The 19131-nt window shown below is 35.5% G+C and overlaps 1 protein-coding gene and 1 long non-coding RNA gene across 2 annotated transcripts; both read left to right on the top strand.

Moving 5' to 3' along the window:
- Window positions 1–8676: 8676 nt before the first annotated feature.
- On the top strand, window positions 8677–10594 carry LOC147762162 (uncharacterized). The gene is made up of 2 exons (XR_015334245.1): window positions 8677–9379; window positions 9771–10594. It is a non-coding gene; the product is annotated as an uncharacterized LOC147762162 (long non-coding RNA).
- A 5327-nt stretch (window positions 10595–15921) lies between these two features.
- On the top strand, window positions 15922–18337 carry LOC106167425 (uncharacterized). The gene is made up of 4 exons (XM_087011825.1): window positions 15922–16220; window positions 16410–16494; window positions 16775–16915; window positions 17275–18337. The coding sequence occupies exons 1-4, from the start codon at window positions 16181–16183 to the stop codon at window positions 17372–17374; spliced, it is 366 nt and encodes a 121-aa protein (XP_086867951.1). The 5' UTR covers window positions 15922–16180; the 3' UTR covers window positions 17375–18337.
- The last annotated feature ends 794 nt before the right edge of the window (window positions 18338–19131 follow it).

The following is a 19131-nucleotide window of genomic DNA, read 5'->3' as shown; positions in this document are numbered from 1 at the left end:
TCACGCGGATTCTCGCGTTCATTCGAGACCAAAATAACATATGGCGCGAAACGCATTAATGCAGACACAGACATAAGTTGCGAGTTTTTGTACAGTGCGTCGGATAACGAAAAGCCCAGAATGGCACACATTGTGGATATTAATGTATTTTTAACAAAAAGACGAATATATCTAATGAATCTTATATAGTGTTGTTGTTGTCTGCTTTTCCCGCGGTTTTAAGTAGGTCAACAGTGACTATGCGATGTCTGAGAGAGCTCCGTCAGTTAAAATCTCTTAAGAGATTTTAACAAAAAAACGTACGTTTAGGAAAAAAACCCTGGAATAACTTTGAATGCAGGAATGGGGTCGTTGACCATTGGTAAGTACGGGAAAATTGCCGTTTTTTCCGGGAAAATCCAATTTTTGGCCAAAACGAAGAGTTATTATGACTTTAAGCTTATTGTCTTACCTTTTTCTTTGATGCCCTCAGCATCTCACACAATCTCGGAGTCTTTGATACAGGCTAAAGAAAAAATGATATCAAATAAAAACTAAACATTCCATATTCATGCATGTCCAAACAGGATCCGCTATTACAATTTGTTGAAGAAACATTCAAATTACTTAACTGACTTAAAAATAAATTCTCTTCTTAAGTATGCTAAAGACTTTGCTTGTGCAGCATGCTTGCAGTGTGTGTGTGTGTTTATGTGTGTTTTTAGTGTATATGTATTTGCACGCATGTTTCATAAGTATATTAAAAGTCATAACTATTTTACTGAGATTCCTGTCTTACCTATCTCCTCAATACTTAGGAGCTTTATAAGTGTTACATTGTTCTTGTCTTTTAGTTTTGTATCAACAGAATTGAATTGAATTATCAAGACAACATTATGTGTGTTCAATCGTTACAGAGCAAAAGCATTAATTTTTCAGAAGATAGAGTATCTTCTTAAGTCTGTCAAAGGCCAGACTTTGCTTGTGTAACATGCATGCAAGTACAGTACCTTTTGGTGTGTGTGTGTGCGTGTGTGTGTGTGTGCATGCACAATTAATTGCAATCACATGTCATCAGTGTCATAAATTGATACCTGTTCTATTGCCCTATTCTATTCTATCTTACCTCTCTCCTTCACGAGCTCTGTAGTTGTTGTGTCTTTGACATCAACTGAAGGAAAAAATGGAACACAAATTCAACATTCCATGCCCATGCACAACAAGGATTCAATACCAAAGGATTCAATACCAATAGTCAAAGATGGATTCAAAGATTTAGATCACTGAACAGGGAATAAAAACACAATGTTTGTAAGGGGCGGATCAAGAGAGATTTTCTGACAGTCTTGCAAATTATGTTTGCTGATCCATCCTCCATTGTGGACTGTCTTCTGACAAAAAAATTAAATCCCCATCAATGTAAACTTCTAACCATCTTGCGGAAGACCCAGAAGATGGCCTCAATTTGCCCCTGTTTGTGTCTGAGAGCCTGTTTGTGTGTGTGTGTGTGTGTAAATTTTTTAAGTGTGTTAAATGAACACCTGTTAAATTGATCTTACTGTTGATGATTGTGTTAGTTGAGACCGTGACCTCTGACATTGTGTTCCGTTCCCATGATGCATCAGTATAATGGTTAGGTGTTGAATAAAGTTCAGTGTTTATTGAACATGTGAATGTTGCGTTGTTCCACATACACACAGTCTGGTCCATACAAAACTGGGACCGAGATCAACATGGTGGCATGCGGTGGAGAATAGAGCAATCTTCATTGACTGAGTGAGTGATAGATAATATTCTCTTAAACATAAGAATATTAACTTTGCCGTTCCACGTGGTCTGTCTACTGAGAAAATGGCGACTGGAAGCAACGAGGCCGATCCGGCAGTTCCATTTCTCCACGTTAATACCAATTTGCGTCTCCCGCCAGAGCTTAACTTGCAAACCGGTAACGTACCCGAAAACTTTAAAGCTTGGAAGAGACAGATTGAAATATACTTACTAGCTAGTGGTATAAAGAAAATGGAGAAAGAAATTCAAGTAGCAACCATTATTAACTGTGGCGGTGAATCACTACTCAAAGCATATGATCACTTTGAATGGGGTGATAGCGACCCAAATGACCCAGACGAAGTTCTGAGAAAGATTGAAGAGTACTGCAACCCCCTCATAAATGAAGTGGTGGAATCACACAGATTCTGGACTACTCCGTATGTGGAACCAATTGATCAGTACGTAACTGAGCTGAGAAGCAGAGCAGCTTCATGTAATTTTGGCCAAATGGAGGACCGAATGATAAGGGACAAAATAGTATTCAGTACCAGTGGCAAGCTGCAACAACTGTTATTGCGAGAGGGTGACCTTGATCTCAGGAAATGCATTAAAATCTGTCACTCCTACCAGCAAGCTAATAATCAAGCAAAGCAAATGTCCCAGGCACAGACAAGTGTTAACAAACTCCAGCAAACTAAACCTCCACAGAAGCGAAGGCAAGATAAACCTCTGCAGGCCAAGAACAGTAAGCCACATCAGGTTAAACTCTGTAAATATTGCAACACCAAGCACAATATGAGAAAGGAAGATTGTCCAGCTTGGGGGAAAACCTGCAATGGCTGCAAAGGTAGGAACCATTTCAAAGTAGTGTGCAAAAAGGTGCGTATCGTCACAGGGGAAGAAACTTGTGCAGAAGAAGATAGTTGGCTCAATTCTGTGAACTCTGTAAATAAGCACAAAAAAACTGATATTTTGACAGCTCAAATGACTGTAAATGACTGTGAGGTACATTTCCAATTGGACAGTGGAGCAGATGTGAACATTATCAATCAGAGATATGTCAAAAGATCACAGGCTCATGCATCCTCTATGACTTTACACATGTTTAATGAGTCTACACTCAAACCCCTTGGAGAAGCTGACTTACTAGTACACAACCCAAGGACTGGTGACAGTGAAATGGTGCACTTTGTAGTTGTCTCCAATAAGTTACAGCCTATCCTAGGACTGAACGCTATTCAGAAACTTGGTCTTGTTACTGTGAATAAAGACAAGTTTATTGCCAAAGTAGTGGGATCTAAGCAGAATGCACCCGGTGACCTCGGTGAAGCAACCCTCACACTTGACCCTGATGTGAAACCCAGAGCATTGCCATGTCGCAAGATTCCAATTGCCTTGAAGGACCGTGTCAAAGCAGAGTTGGATTCTCTAGTAGAGCGACAAATACTGATACCAGTGACTGAGCCTACACCATGGGTTAGTCAGATGGCTATTGTGCAGAAGCCTAATGGAAAAATTAGAGTGTGCATTGATCCACAACCTCTTAATACAGCGCTGATGAGAGAGCACTACAGACTGCCAGTATTGGATGACATACTGCCAGAATTGAACAATGCAAAAATATTTTCACAGCTGGACGTTAAAGAGGCGTTTTATCATGTCCGCCTGGACGAGGAGTCAAGCAAATACACGACAATGATAACACCGTATGGTCGCTTTAGGTGGTCCAGACTGCCGTTTGGTCTAAAAGTCTCGAGTGAAATATTTCAAAGGAAATTAGATGAAGCCCTGAGTGACATAGATGGAATATTCTGTGTTGTAGATGATATCATTATCGCGGGACAGGGTGATACAGAAGCAGAAGCTAAAGCAGACAATGAAAAGAAGCTGAGCATACTGAAACAGAGGTGTGCTGAAAGAAACATAGTTCTCAATGAAGAGAAACAGAAAACGGGCCTAACGGAGATCACTTTCCATGGACATAAAATCTCTAAAGATGGAGTAAAGGTTGACGCAGCCAAAGTGAAAGCCATAATTGATATGCCATCACCAACTGATGTGAGCAGTGTCAAGCGTTTGTGTGGCATGGTGCAATACCTATCGCGCTTCTTACCAGACCTCTCAGGCATGATGGAGCCAATCAGAGAGCTTACTAGAAAAGACGTACCATTTCAGTGGACTAAGCAATGTGAAATGGCACTCAACACAGTGAAAGAAAGCCTAACTAAAGCACCATTGCTGGCATATTTCAATCCTGAGAAGGAAGTTCGACTCCAAGTGGATAGCAGCCAACATGGATTGGGCGCTGTGCTGTTACAAGAAGGCAAGCCAGTGGAGTATGCCTCGAGATCACTTACAGCATCAGAAAGGAAGTGGGCCCAGATTGAGAAGGAAGCACTCGCTATCTTGTATGGTTTAGAGCGTTTTGATCAATATACCTATGGACGGAAGGTGATAATTGAAAACGACCACAAAACATTGGACTCTATCCTACGTAAACCCCTCAGCAGTGCTCCCAAGCGTCTACAAGACATCATGATGAGACTATATCGATATGACTTCGAATTTCACTTTGTAAAGGGAACCTCACTCATCATTGCAGACTGTCTAAGTAGAGCACATTTGATGGATGACCTAGAGCACCGACCTAGAATCATGGACATCAGAGTGAATGAAGACATCTCCGATGCAAGATTGATTGAAATTCGTGATGCAACCTTAGCTGATGAGGACATGCAAGTTCTAAGTGACCTTATTGAAAATGGTTGGCCAGAGTCAAAAGTGAGTACACCAGATGTGTGTAAGCCATATTATGATATAAGAGACACACTTAGCTTGTATGAAGGCATAATTGTTAAAGGGGAAGCTGTAGTCATTCCTAAAACAATGCGTGCAGATATTAAGAAAAGATTGCACAAATCACACTGTGGCTATGACTCGATGATAAGAAGAGCCAGGGGAACAGTATATTGGCCGAGCATGAATGCTGAGATTAAACAGTTGGCTGATAACTGTGAGGCATGTCAAGAAATGAAGCCAAGAACCAGTAAAAACCTTCTTAATCAGCATGATCGAGGAACAAGTGCATGGCAGAAAGTTGGTTTAGATTTGTTTGAAATCAAAGGTAGAAATTACCTTGTGACAGTTGATTATTACAGCAACTTTATAGAAGTAGACTATCTCAACACTACTACTTCCAATGTGGTTATCGCGATTCTGAAGAAGCATTTTGCGAGATATGGTGTCCCGATCACCTTGGTATCTGATGGTGGGCCGCAGTTTGCGTCAAGTGTGTTTGACCAATTCACGAAGAAATGGGGTATAAGACACATAAAATCAAGCCCACACTACCCAAGAGCAAACGGAAAGGCTGAATCGGCAGTAAAAACTGTAAAACACCTCATGTACAAATGCGTTAAAAACAATGAGGATCAGTTTGAAGCTCTATTAGAACTAAGAAATGTACCAAGACAAGAAACTGGGCTGAGCCCATACCAGATGGTGTTTGGAAAGCCAGGACGTACATTCTTACCGTCAGTTGCTAAGAAAAGCAAAGATCCTCAGGTGTTAGAAAAGATCAACAAAAGAAATAAATCTGTGAAGAAATACCATGATAAGAGTGCGCGTGACCTGCCCAAGCTCAAAATAGGGCAAAATGTATACTTTGAACAAAAACAAAATCAACAATGGATTTTAGGAAAAGTATTGGACACGTGTGATGAACATAGTTACCAGGTCAAAGCCCAGGATGGAGCTACCTATAGAAGGAATAGGATACACATACGTCCAACGAAAATTGAACCCTACATTCGTGATAAATCTCCAGCACGTATGACTAACAGTGAATTACCAACTGGTGGAAAACTACAGGACTGTCAGAATCCTATGTATACTCCAAGTGACAATGTTACAAAACAGTGTGAGAATTATCACAGTGCTGCTAATGCTAATGAACTGACTGAAACAAAAACTGTGGAATCTGCAGATTCTATTAAGACTGGAAATGAAATTCCACAAACAATAAGACCAAAACGTGAGTGCAGAAAGCCCAATTATCTTAAGGACTATGTAGTTTACAAGTGAAATTGCTATAAACATGATACATTTTCTAAGGACTGTTTACATGGACTATAATTTGTTTCAGGAATCACTATGTAGTTTACAAGTGAAATTGCTATAAACATGATAAGACATTTTCTAAGGACTGTTTACATGGACTGTAATTTGTTTCAGGAATCACTGGATTTCCTTGTTCTTGTATGCAAATTTGTGCATTGTTTTCATTGACATTATCAGAACAGTTGTGATTTTCTTGTTCACTTACATTCAAATGTTTGATATTTGAATCTTTAAAGGACAATGTTACTTAAAGTTTAATGTATGTTTACGTGTTCAACGACTGAAAAGGAACACTGGCAGATTGTTTGCAAAAAAAACTATTATATTCATAGACTTTTCTATTGTGGAATGGAGAACTGTTTATTCTGGAGTTGTATTAAATGCAAGGAAATACATTGCCATACATGACTGTCAAAGACTGGTTACACTTGCATTGACTTTGATCAGTATGGATCTAGATCTGAGCACCAGACAGATCATATTTTGATTGGGCAACAGTATTTGTATTGTGAACTTGTTATATCTCCTCTTAGCTCACTTTGTCCTTTGTAGAGCATATTTTTCTTTTATAAAGAAGGGGGGATGTTGATGATTGTGTTAGTTGAGACCGTGACCTCTGACATTGTGTTCCGTTCCCATGATGCATCAGTATAATGGTTAGGTGTTGAATAAAGTTCAGTGTTTATTGAACATGTGAATGTTGCGTTGTTCCACATACACACAGTCTGGTCCATACAAAACTGGGACCGAGATCAACACTTACTGCCTTACCTCTCTCCTCGCTGCCCTCAGAATCTGACACACTCCTTGTGTCTTTGATATCCAGTAAAGAAAAAAGTAATATTTTAATAATATTTTAATATTTAAAAATACAAACTTCACATTCTATATCTGTGCATGTTCAAAAAGGATTCAGTGGGCCCATCACACTTTGATGAAGACACATTTAAAGATTTAACTTACTTGAAAATAAATAAATAATCTTCATAAGTATGCTAAAAAATAGACTGCGGTGTGTATGTACATGTGTATGTGTGTTTGTTAGAGTATGCGTACTCAGTATGTGCAAGTATATTATTAAAATTCATAATTATTTTATTAAGATTCCAGCCTTACCTAGTTCCTCAATGCTTAGGGTTTTAACAATTGCTACATTATTCTCTTCTTTGGTATCACCTGAAAGAACAGAATTGAATTTTAAGGAATACCAATTATGTTAGTATGTTGGAGTATGTTGGAGACAAAGAAAAGCGTGTTAGTCTGTTAAACTGATTGTATTCAGTGAGAGTTTCCATGGAGTTAGTGCACATTAGCTAGGTTTCCAAATTCATTGCTAACAGCCCCTGAGGGTCCAGACTTGCACCCTGTGAGTCAAGATGTTGTTGTAATTTTATTTCATGAATCCTTCCTAAAAGATAAAAAATGCATCAAGTTGATTGAATAGAGCAATGGTGTGGACTTACCACTTGTGTTGACTTCAGGCTTGTACATGTAGTCCCACTCTGGAATAAGATGGCACATTTATTTATTATTTACAAGTTATGATATACACTAAAATAAAGTCTTAAATGTATTTGACAATATTAAAGGACCATTTCATCATTTTTCTACAGTTTTTTATAGGATAGTGAGATCAAGTAATCTTTTATTTCCAAATGTTGCAGGGGCGTAACCAGGCATACGCACGGATGCACTGTGCGTACAATTTTTTGAGCCAACCATGATATTATTCTCCATAAATTCAGTGTATTTTTCACGGAATATAATCGTACCTGGGAATTTTCAAAATCTGTGCGTACAATTTTAAATGGTCTGGTTATGCTCCTGTGTTGTACATGACAGATTAAAAGGTTACGAGAATTATGAGTTCAAGCACCTTTTATATCCATATCCAGTTCTCCCCAAGTACAGGTCACTTCCATGCTGTCCTTAGTGGTCACCTGGAGGCACCTGTTCCTAAAGGGTTCAGGCTCCCATGTCCAGCCAGACCCAGGGTGGTAAGGCTGAATAAATTTAAAGAATGAATGAATGAATGAAAAAACAAACAAATAAATAACTTAAAGATATGTTAATGTTTAAAATGAAAAATAAAATGTTTACCAATATATACAATCAATGATAAATCAAATACACTAGAAGAAAGGAATGAAGGTTTTAATAAGTACATAAACGTATCAGGCTTTAAATTTTCTTTTTCAATTTTAAAGCAAATCATTTTTGCTTACATTTTGTGGCTTAATGAATTACCATTAATTCTATATTTGAGCACTTGGGCAGGAGAAACTCTGCCCTGAGGGATGGGACCCCCATATCAGTGAACCTTGACATGAACCTTGAATCATGAACGACGGATAAAAAGGCGCTGTGTGGGCTTACATTGAACTTGCTACAGAATTTCAGTTTTGAATAAAAAAAAATAAAACTTGCCAGCGGCTGTGTAGACATTGTCTCTTTGCTTTGTTTACTAAAACAATCAACAGGAATAATTATTGTATAAAAGAATTTCATTGGACGGTTCCTGTATTGTTTCCTTAACTTTAAACCAATCAGATTGACGCTTCGTTGAAGCTCTCGACCTTGCGTCTTTCTACTAAATAGAAATCACAATATATCGTAATATATATCACAGAGCCTGGACACTGGTCATATCTATTGCGGTTCCAGAATCTCTCCCTCCTCGCACGAGCTTCTTAGAAAGCAGAAGTCGAACTTGTTGCTGATACTGGCCGTAGTCCATTACAAATCCAAAGTCTCACCTCTTGCACAGCGCCATCTATACTCAACAATTTTTTATATGGCGTAGGCAAAGGGTGACGCCAGGGGGTGGAAACGCGCTACTTATATGATTAAGACGAGCCTGGCCGTCAGTACCGGATATTGTTTTGTGACCTTGAGGAGCAATTAGGTTTGGTCGTTGTGGCACGCATGAACAGTGGTTGAACTACCACACCTGGGTCTTTTGTTTTTGACTACTGTTCACTCGTCATCGAGGCGCTTGTTCAAGACTACAGGCTGATATCTACTAGTACTACCAGTGGCTTCATTAGAAACGTTCCCACAATACTTAGTTTTCTGTCTGTGCGTACATACCCTGAAAAAAGCCAGCCTCGCTGACGAGAACAATGGACGTTTCTCACCCCTCTCTAGGATTACCCCTGGTGACGCTGAAAAGCCGGAATTTTCATCAAACGTTCTGAACACTGAGTGTCATCTTCCATCAAGACACTATTCTTAGATGGTTTTGTTATAGATTCTGTTGGCAAACTTTATCGGCGAGCTTAGGATGAGACATCTGAAGTGAAGGACACATGTGCCAGTGTGGTATCGACTGTGTCAGTTGTTCACTGTTCACATCACGATGCAATGTGCTGGTGAAGATTTTACAATGTGCTACAGAACGTTGATGCTGCAGATTAAAAATGTTATGGAGACCTGGCAAGATTTCACGCCGTCATCTACTTCAAGTTCTGTCATTCCCTTTTTATCTGCAATTACCCAATGGCTTATGAAGGTGAGATAATTAATTGGAGAACTGACGTTATGCCTTCTAATATAAATTATAAGTGGGACTTCTCCTTTTTCCTATGGAGTCATCTGTCGAAATAGTAATATATGAACTGAACTATGAATAACACAAACTTCCCATGGAGCGTCCACTTACGTGAACTAGCACGGCCCTCCAGAGTTTCAGAAAGCACTGTAAACCCACCTCTTTATTATCAGTACTGGTACAGTGTATGCTTCAGCCTTGACTTACAACAATACTTTATTTTATAAGTTTATTTTTTAAAATATTTCTTTGCAGTTTATTTGATGTAATAAATCTACAAAAATTTCATTATTTACTCTAATATTTTTGATCTTGAGGAAAAGCCTGATTATTGATTTTTTGTCTTTTCCAGTCCATCATCTGACTCCACACTACACTGAACTAGCAGGCACAGGACTATACTGCCACAATGGAACACAATGACTCCAGACTACTAAACTGTACTAGGAGGCACAGGACTATACTGCCACAATGGAACACAATGACTCCAGACTACTACACTGTACAAGGAGAGACAGGACTATACTGCCACAATGGAACACAATGACTCCAGACTACTACACTGTACTAGGAGGCACAGGACTATACTGCCACAATGGAACGCAATGACTCCAGACTACTACAATGTACTTTGGACTAGGAGCCAGGGACTAGCATACCAAAAGCACACTGAAGAGGATTTAACAGCTTTAAGACAACAACAAGATGTTAGAGAAAAATTTTAGATTTGTGGCATGTTAATAAGCATTTTTGGAGACCTTCAGTAAAATTTGAAGATAGTTGTTCAGCTATGTTTTATTCAAGACATGGTCTTAGTTGGGTATGTTACATTTTTACTAAAGTGACTAGGCCACTGGTCAAAAAGTGGTGAGGAGAGGGCAAAAAAGTGTCGCTTGCTTGTGCACTCGACTTGTTTTATGGCCTTACCTGTAATGATAAAACGTAAGGAGTTGTGTGCAACTTGCGTAATTAAAATCAGTAAACACTGCCAAATAATACAGCACTGAATCCACCATGTAGATAAGAAATATGTAAAAAAGATATTCAGAATCAATATCGGGAGTTCAGACTGAGAGAGACTCGGTAGAGCCATGCGAGATGGCTTAGAAGTTGGAGACTTCATGTAGATGATGTAGTTAGAGAGTGTCAACCAATAAACCATTAAACTGGTCATTATATGGACTTGGGTTTTCTTTGTGGGACCTTATGTAAATCTGAGACGAACCGTGGAATCTCTGGATTACGTTATCCACTAAGTAAGTCTTAAACGTGATGTCCTATTTCGAGCCCATGCTTGAATTACCGTAAGCGTTCAAAATTATATAAGGTTAGGACATTCATGCCATATGTATATGTAAAAGGTTCATTACACTATGTGCTGAAAGGATTTCAAGTGGTGAAAATTTATATGCAGATCAAATCCGCAAATAAATAGACTATGATGACTGGGTGGCTGCCAATATTATTTTCTGATTATTTAGAATCAGTCTGGGGCTGCAATGATATTGGCTTTTTTGCCTTCGATCATGACAATAAATTATAATTTTGTTTTATTCCAGATATTGGACTCCAGGTGCAATGGGCACTGATGCATTTTTATTGTTGTTAAGCATTATTTGTACGAATATCAGAAACATTGGACAAGATTTGACAAATTATTAGTGTTTAACTTTTTTATGTCATGGAATTTGCCAGTGTTTTTGGGATTTGCCAGTCTTTTCAATGTAAATTTCAGTTTTCCCAAACATGTTGTCCCCAAAAGACACTTTTCATTAGGTACAGTCAACATTTCATCTAATCACAGGTTTTTATTGTTGTTAAGCATCAATTGTACAATTTTCAGAAATATTGGACTAGATTTGACAAAATTATTATTTTAAGTCATTGCATATGCCAGTCTTTTCAATGCAAATTTAAATTTTTTCAGTTATATTATTCTTTTTCCAGAGTACCCTTACCATGAAAAAGGCAGTGAAAGAACAGCACCAAGAGCAGCACTATGTCTTATCCATGTGTACAATACATGATATGTGGCAAGATTTAGGACATTGTCAAATATTGTGTAAACAACAACCCATTCCAGAAACCCACTATAATGAGTAATCTGCATTTGGCATTGATAGTAAGGAGAAGTCTTATGGGTATATATTGTTTTCCAGATAAAAGTTATAGGTAATTTGCAACCTATTACACAAACAACCTTAAGTCATCACATTTACTATTTTATTTTATAATCACATTGCAAAATTATTAACATTTAACTATTTTAAGCCATGGAATTTGCCAGTGTTTTCAGTGTAATTTTCAGTTTTTTCAAAGATATTATTGAAAGAAGATACTTTTTATTAGACTCAGTCATTTGATCAGCCTATCACAGATTTTTATTGTTGTTAAGCATCATTTGTATAAATTTCAGAAACACTGGACAAGATTTGACAAAATTATTAACATTTAACTATTTTAAGTCCTGTGATTTGCCAATCTTTTCAATGTAAATATCAGTTTTGAACTTTTCCCAAATATATTGTCCCAAAAAGACATTAGATACAGTCAACTGATCATCTTATCACTTATTTTTTTTTGCTGTGTAGCATCATTTGTACAATTTTCAGAAATATTGTACTAGATTTGACAAAATTATTAAAGTTTAACTATTTAAAGTCCTTGGATTTGCCAATCTTTTCAATGTAAATTTCAGTTTTTCCAAATAAGTTGTCCCAAAAAACACTTTTCATTAGATACAGTCAACTGATCATCCTATAACAGATTTTAATTGTTGTTAAGCATCATTTGTACAAATTTCAGAAATATTGGACTAGATTTAACAAAATTATTAACGTTTAACTATTTCATGTCATGTCATGGAATTTGCCAGTGTTTTCAATATAAATTTCAGTTTTTTCAGTTGTATTTTTCTTTTTTTCAGAGTACCCTTACCATGAAAAAGTAGGCAGTGGAAGACAACATAAAGAGCAGCACTATGTTTTATCCATGTGTACAATACATGATATGTGACAAGATTTAGGACATTGTCAAATATTGTGATAACAACAACCCATTCCAGAAACCCATTGTAAGGAGTAATCTGCATCTGGCATTGATAGTTAGGAGAAGTCTTGTATGGGTATATATTGGTTTCCAGATGACAGGTATAGGTTATTTGCAACCTTCTACACAAACAAACTCAAATTATTACATTTGCTGTTTTCTTTAAGAGTAAATAATACATTGCAATATTTAAAATATTTGTTTTGGTCACGTAATTATCATACTTCTGATGATCAATTTCACATAAACTTGACACTTAAACAAAGGACACAGACAACTGATCAGTTTATCACATATTTTTATTGTTATTAAGCATCATTTGTATAAATTTCAGAAATATTGGACTAGATTTGACAAAATTATTAACATTTAACTATTTTATGTCATGGAATTTGCCAGTGTTTTCAGTGTAATTTTCATTTTTTTCAAAGATATTGTCCAGAGAAGATACTTTTCATAAGACACAGTCATTTGATCAGATACTCACAGATTTTTATTGTTGTTAAGCATCATATGTACAAATTTCAGAAATATTAGACAAGATTTGACAAAATTATTAACGTTTAACTATTTTAAGACATGGGATTTGCCAGTCTTTTCAATGTAAATTTAAGTTCTTTCAGTTATATTGTTCTTTTTTTTCAGAGTACCCTTACCATGAAAAAGTAGGCAGTGGAAGACAACATAAAGAGCAGCACTATGTCTAATCCATGTGTACAATACATGATATGTGGCAAGATTTAGAACATTGTCAAATATTGTGATAACAACAACCCATTCCAGAAACCCGTTGTAAGGAGTAATCTGCATCTGGCATTGATAGTTAGGAGAAGTCTTGTATGGGTATATATTGGTTTCCAGATGACAGGTATAGGTTATTTGCAACCTTCTACTCAAACAAACTCAAATTATTACATTTGCTGTTTTCTTTAAGAGTAAATAATACATTGCAATATTAAAAATATTATTTTGGTTACATAATTATCACACTTCTGATGATCAATTTCCCATAAACTTGACACTTAACACAATTGACACAGACAACTGATCAGCTTATAACAGATTTTTATTGTTGTTAAGCATCACTTGTACAAATTTCAGAAATATTGGACTAGAGTTGACAAAATTATTAACATTTAACTATTTTATGTCATGGAATTTGCCAGTGTTTTCAGTGTAATTTTCATTTTTTTTTTCAAAGATATTGTCCAGAGAAGATACTTTTCATAAGACACAGTCATTTGATCAGATACTCACAGATTTTTATTGTTGTTAAGCATCATTTGTACAAATTTCAGAAATATTGGACAAGATTTCACAAAATTATTCAAGTTTTAACTATTTTATGTCCTTGGATTTGCCAGTCTTTTCAATGTAAATTTCAGTTTTTCCAAATAAGTTGTCCCAAAAAACACTTTTCATTAGATACAGTCAACTGATCATCCTATGACAGATTTTTATTGTTGTTAAGCATCATTTGTACAAATTTCAGAAATATTAGACAAGATTTGACAAAATTATTAACGTTTAACTATTTTAAGACATGGGATTTGCCAGTCTTTTCAATGTAAATTTAAGTTCTTTCAGTTGTATTGTTCTTTTTTTCAGAGTACCCTTACCATGAAAAAGTAGGCAGTGGAAGACAACATGAAGAGCAGCACTATGTCTTATCCATGTGTACAATACATGTTATGTAGCAAGATTTAGGACATTGTCAAATATTGTGATAACAACAACCCATTCCAGAAACCCATTGTAAGGAGTAATCTGCATCTGGCATTGATAGTTAGGAGAAGTTTGGTTTCCAGATGACAGGTATAGGTTATTTGCAACCTTCTACACAAACAAACTCAAATTATTACATTTGCTGTTTTCTTTAAGAGTAAATAATACATTGCAATATTAAAAATATTTATTTTGGTTACATAATTATCACACTTCTGATGATCAATTTCCCATAAACTTGACACTTGACCAAAAGACACAGACAACTGATCAACTTATCACATATTTTTATTGTTGTTGAGCATCACTTGTACAAATTTCAGAAATATTGGAGTAGATTTGACAAAATTATTAACATTTAACTATTTTATGTCCTTGGATTTGCCAGTCTTTTCAATGTAAATTTCAGTTTTCCCAAATAAGTTGTCCCACAAATCACTTTTCATTAGATACAGTCAACTGATCATCTTATGACAGATTTTTATTGTTGTTAAGCATCATTTGTACAAATTTCAGAAGTATTGGACAAGATCAGACAAAATTATTAATGTTTAACTATTTTAAGTCCTGGGATTTGCCAGTCTTTTCAATGTATTTTTCAGTTTTCCCAAATATGTTGTCCCAAAAAACACTTTTCATTAGATACAGACAACTGATCACCTTTTCACAGATTTTCATTGTTGTTAAGCATCATTTGTACAATTTTCAGAAATATTGGACTAAATTTGACAAAATTATTATCGTTTAACTATTTTAAGTCATTGAATTTACCAGTCTTTTTAATATAATTTTTAGTTTTTTCAGTTACATTGTTCTTTTTCCAGAGTACTCTTACCATGAAAAAGAAAAAGAACAGTGAAAGACAGAACCAAGAACAGCACTATGTCTTAGTCATGTGTACAATACATGACGTGGCAAGATTAAGGACAATTTTCAGAAACATGGGACAAGATTTGTCAAAATTATTATTAACATTTAACTATTTTAAGCAGTGAAAATTGCCAGTGTTTTCAGGTAAGAGAAACTTGAAAACAAACATAACCTCATAGTAGAGTGTGTACTAGTGAGAACTGCATGTATACGCTATGCGTGTCTGTTGATGCACATGTAAGCCTGTGGAAATGTTTTCTCTTCTAGTCTTCTCCACTATTATACCGTGATTCTAAGCATATCTTAGCAGAGTAGTTTCATCTTTTCATTTATTTTCCCCTTAATATTAATTTTTGGACAAGGTTATTTTCAGTTATGATTTATTTCTCTCATTATGTTTTATAAGCATAATGTATGTAAGATAAATAGGAATTTGTCCCAAATGGTTAAAAAAGAACTTAAAATTTTGTAAATATATAATGATAATAATACAAATAAAATTTTAATGGCCAGAAAAAAAGTCAGGGACTGCATACTCATGTTTGATATAACTAATTGATTTATATATATCTAATTTAAAATATGTCGTATATGCTAGGCATTTTATTCCAGATTTATTTACTGGACAGACTTATATTTGTTTATATATGCTTGTGTTGTTGTTGTTGTTTTTTTTTTTTTTTTTTTTTTTTTATGTATTATGTTTATAACATCTTTTTTTGTATTATGTTTATAACATCTTCAGTTGGCTAATGTAACCTAATTTAGTATGTGGTAGTGTCACAGGTTATTACCTGCACCACAGCCAAGCAGGTCTGGAGGTCATTAAGTTGATCTTTTTCTAACTGAGACATAAACAGTTCACTGCAGGTTCTGTAGTTTTTCTTGTTCCAAAAAAAATCTAATACATCTGTACATTAGATTTCAGGTATGTCAACCTTGATGGCAGCAACAGACAGTTAATTGGTCATATCAGAAGTCAGAATAGTCCACATATTTGCCATTGCTGTATTTGAAGACTGGATATATTGGACTGACTGGAACCATCTGAGTATTGAAAAAGCTGACAAGTACACAGGCACTAACCAGACATCACTGGTCAACACAATTCACAGGCCCATGGACCTCAAGGTCATGCACCCTCTGCAACAGATACAAGGTACTGTAAGAATTATTTAGTTTACATTAGATTTTGCCAAGAAAGGACTATTTAGCCATATGTAAAATTGGAAGTATTCAGTTTTGGATAAATTTTATTCATATTGTGATTCAGAATTTTGATTTTACTTCCTCGATGAATTATTTCCCTTTCTGAGTTGAAACATTCCCAGGAAATGTGTTATTTCAGAAACAACTGTCATTGTGGTCCCCATTATACTTGTGGTCATCCTATTAGTGGTCATAAAAGTTGTGTTCCTATTTCTGCAAAGAAGGTCAGATTTCTCTTTCTCTGTCTCTCTCTCTTTCTTTCTCACTCTCACAAAGAATTTTAACAAAAATTTGTGAAGGCCATCTTAGATGATATCACATACATCTTAGAAAATAAGGTATTCATTATCAAACAGATTTTTCTTCAAGGCACATCAGGTATAATCATTACAGCAATTTATTTGTAATTCATTTGATATTTATTATAAGTCCAGATCTTAATCTTTTGGTAATGATATCAAACGATTCCCCTGGATATTGAAATAGTTGTTGTTATGATTTCAGTATGAGCAAGGCCCTGCATTCCAGTGGTGGGGGCGAGTTCAGACTGGGGCACCTGCAGGAACGGTGGCTCACCATGGAGAAAATGTTGTGGCCATCAGCACGCCAGACTTTGTATATGACATCTCTGTGGCACAGAATGGGGTAAACATAGTCACATATTGTATAGAAATGTGATCAGTAAAAGATTTGAGGGTTGAATTTAGATACTCGGTTCAGACAAAAGACAGAAGATTTGGAACTTTGAAGTATTCAGTATTTTGCATATATATCAGAAAAGCATGTATACAGCTTCATCTTTTTTTAATTAATTAATTAATTTATTTATTTAATTTATTTATTTATTTATTTATTTATTTATTTATTTATTTATTTATTTTTTTGCTTGTTTTGTTTAGTTCTTTTGTCTTTTTTCACAAATTGCCTGTGAATATTTTATGCTACATTAACTTTGAATTTTCTTTTTATTCATTGGTCTAAAGTGTTCATCTTTTTTCTCGTAGGATGCAATGGAACCAAAGTACAACAAAATGGAGAAATTCGAAGACTACAACAAACCAACCAATTTCTCCACCCCAGTGTATGACAATAAAACAGGATTAGAACCTGCTAAATCCATGAAAATAAAAAAGACATCACCAGTCCCACTCACTCCAATGGAGTATTAGACAACCAGTCATCAGAGATCACAGTCCATATACCACATAAGGAACTCTGTCTATCAGTTAAGGGAAATGATTACAACACTGATGTTTTAGTCTCTAATAGAGATTTATGAGACCTAAGATTTTTTGAGCATAAAAATTCTTGGATGATCATTCCACAGATGCAGCAAAATTCGAGAGGGAATATGTCTCGCACAAAGCAGAATAGATGTTGGTAGTTATGATGGGACTTTATTATGAATTGTTATATTAAACTCTTTTATTTTTTTATTATATTAAAACATAATATATTTGTTCTTTTATGGGTTCCTGTTTACTAAATAATTCCAGATAAAATGTTACACTATTAAAGAGTCAGTCCTCCTGTTTGAATATAGTGTTTGTGCTGATGTTCTGTTTGCAGAAACTTTAGCCCACATGCTTGCACATAAAATATTCCTCAAAGAACTCTCATACCAATATTTGGTTTATTTGTTGCTAATTTAACAATAAGAAATCAGTTAACAGATTTTTAAAATCTTGATTAATCTGTAGGCTTTACAGATTGCAAGACATAACCATGAGACTGTATTGTTACATAGTAGTTAGCACGATTCTAGGACAATAACCCCCTCAGACAATTCCCCACCGGACGATTCCCCCCAAAGAAATATATATTTATAAACAAATATAAAGTAGAAAGTGTAAAGTTTAAAACATTCCATCCATTTTATTAATATTTTTAGTGTGATAATATAACTTCATCATGAAACAAATTATTTTATAACAAATTCCCTTTTCATTGAGTACTAGTACAGGAAGATTTATTAAGTATCTAATCGAAGTATAACCACCTATCCTTCAGGTAAAAGTGGGGTAAACAGATGAACAGGTAAACAGACATCAATGGGCTACCTGGATGAGTGAGATAATCTGTTTACCCTTCCTTTTCCTGGAGATATATATTCTTTGATCAGATTTTTAATAAAATGTTCTGTACTTCTATCTCGAAAATTTCATGTACTTGTATTCCATGAAAATAAATTGTTTAATAAAATTGATATTATCTATCCTTGATTTGCATCATCATCACACTAGGAAATATTCAGAAAATGGGGAAAAGATTTGAACTTTGTACTCTTTACTTTACATTTATTTATATATATAGATATATAGATTTAGATATAGATATATATTCTTCAGGGGGGGGGGGGGGGAATGGGGGGAAATCGTCCTGATACCGTTAGCACTTATATTAACTGGATTAATAGACTGAATTAAAAGAAGTGCTAAGGCAAATACAACCAACAAAAAAGTTCCTTGACAAGTATTATCTGACCCGTAATAATGATATTTTTGTTGTATTTAAAAATGTGAGGGAAATGATACAGCTTAGCCAATGTAACAGCAGAGTTGAAATTAAGGCTCTATTCCCACAACTTTAGATCGATCTATCACCGCGGGGAGTCTCACTAGATTACTGTCAGATAATCCCCCTTAAGTGTCAGTCCCGGCCTACTACAAGCTGTAAGGGGTAATTAACTTTCGTGTCCGCCCGGCTGACAGCTATTTAGCGTGAACGCCCAGGGAGTTAGGTCGATCTAAAAAAGGTCGATCTAATCTATGGAAATGGGGTGTAAGAATCCAGATGAAAATCCAAAATAGCACTTTGCAGTTTGTTTTAATACGTTATCCTAGAAATACGTCTGTGTTGGC

This window comes from Lingula anatina, chromosome 4, assembly GCF_051362555.1.
Source record: "Lingula anatina isolate TDL-2025a chromosome 4, LinAna3.0, whole genome shotgun sequence".
In the NCBI taxonomy this organism is placed as follows: Eukaryota; Metazoa; Brachiopoda; class Lingulata; order Lingulida; family Lingulidae; genus Lingula; species Lingula anatina.
Note: the sequence above shows the minus strand (reverse complement) of the source record. Positions and strands in the feature narration are given on the sequence as shown.

Coding starts and splice junctions, on each gene's coding strand:
- LOC106167425 (XM_087011825.1), top strand. CDS start 16,181: ATGGACCTCAAGGTCATGCACCCTCTGCAACAGATACAAG. Junction 16,221..16,409: donor CCCTCTGCAACAGATACAAG/GTACTGTAAGAA, acceptor GTGTTATTTCAG/AAACAACTGTCATTGTGGTC. Junction 16,916..17,274: donor TCTCTGTGGCACAGAATGGG/GTAAACATAGTC, acceptor TTTTTCTCGTAG/GATGCAATGGAACCAAAGTA.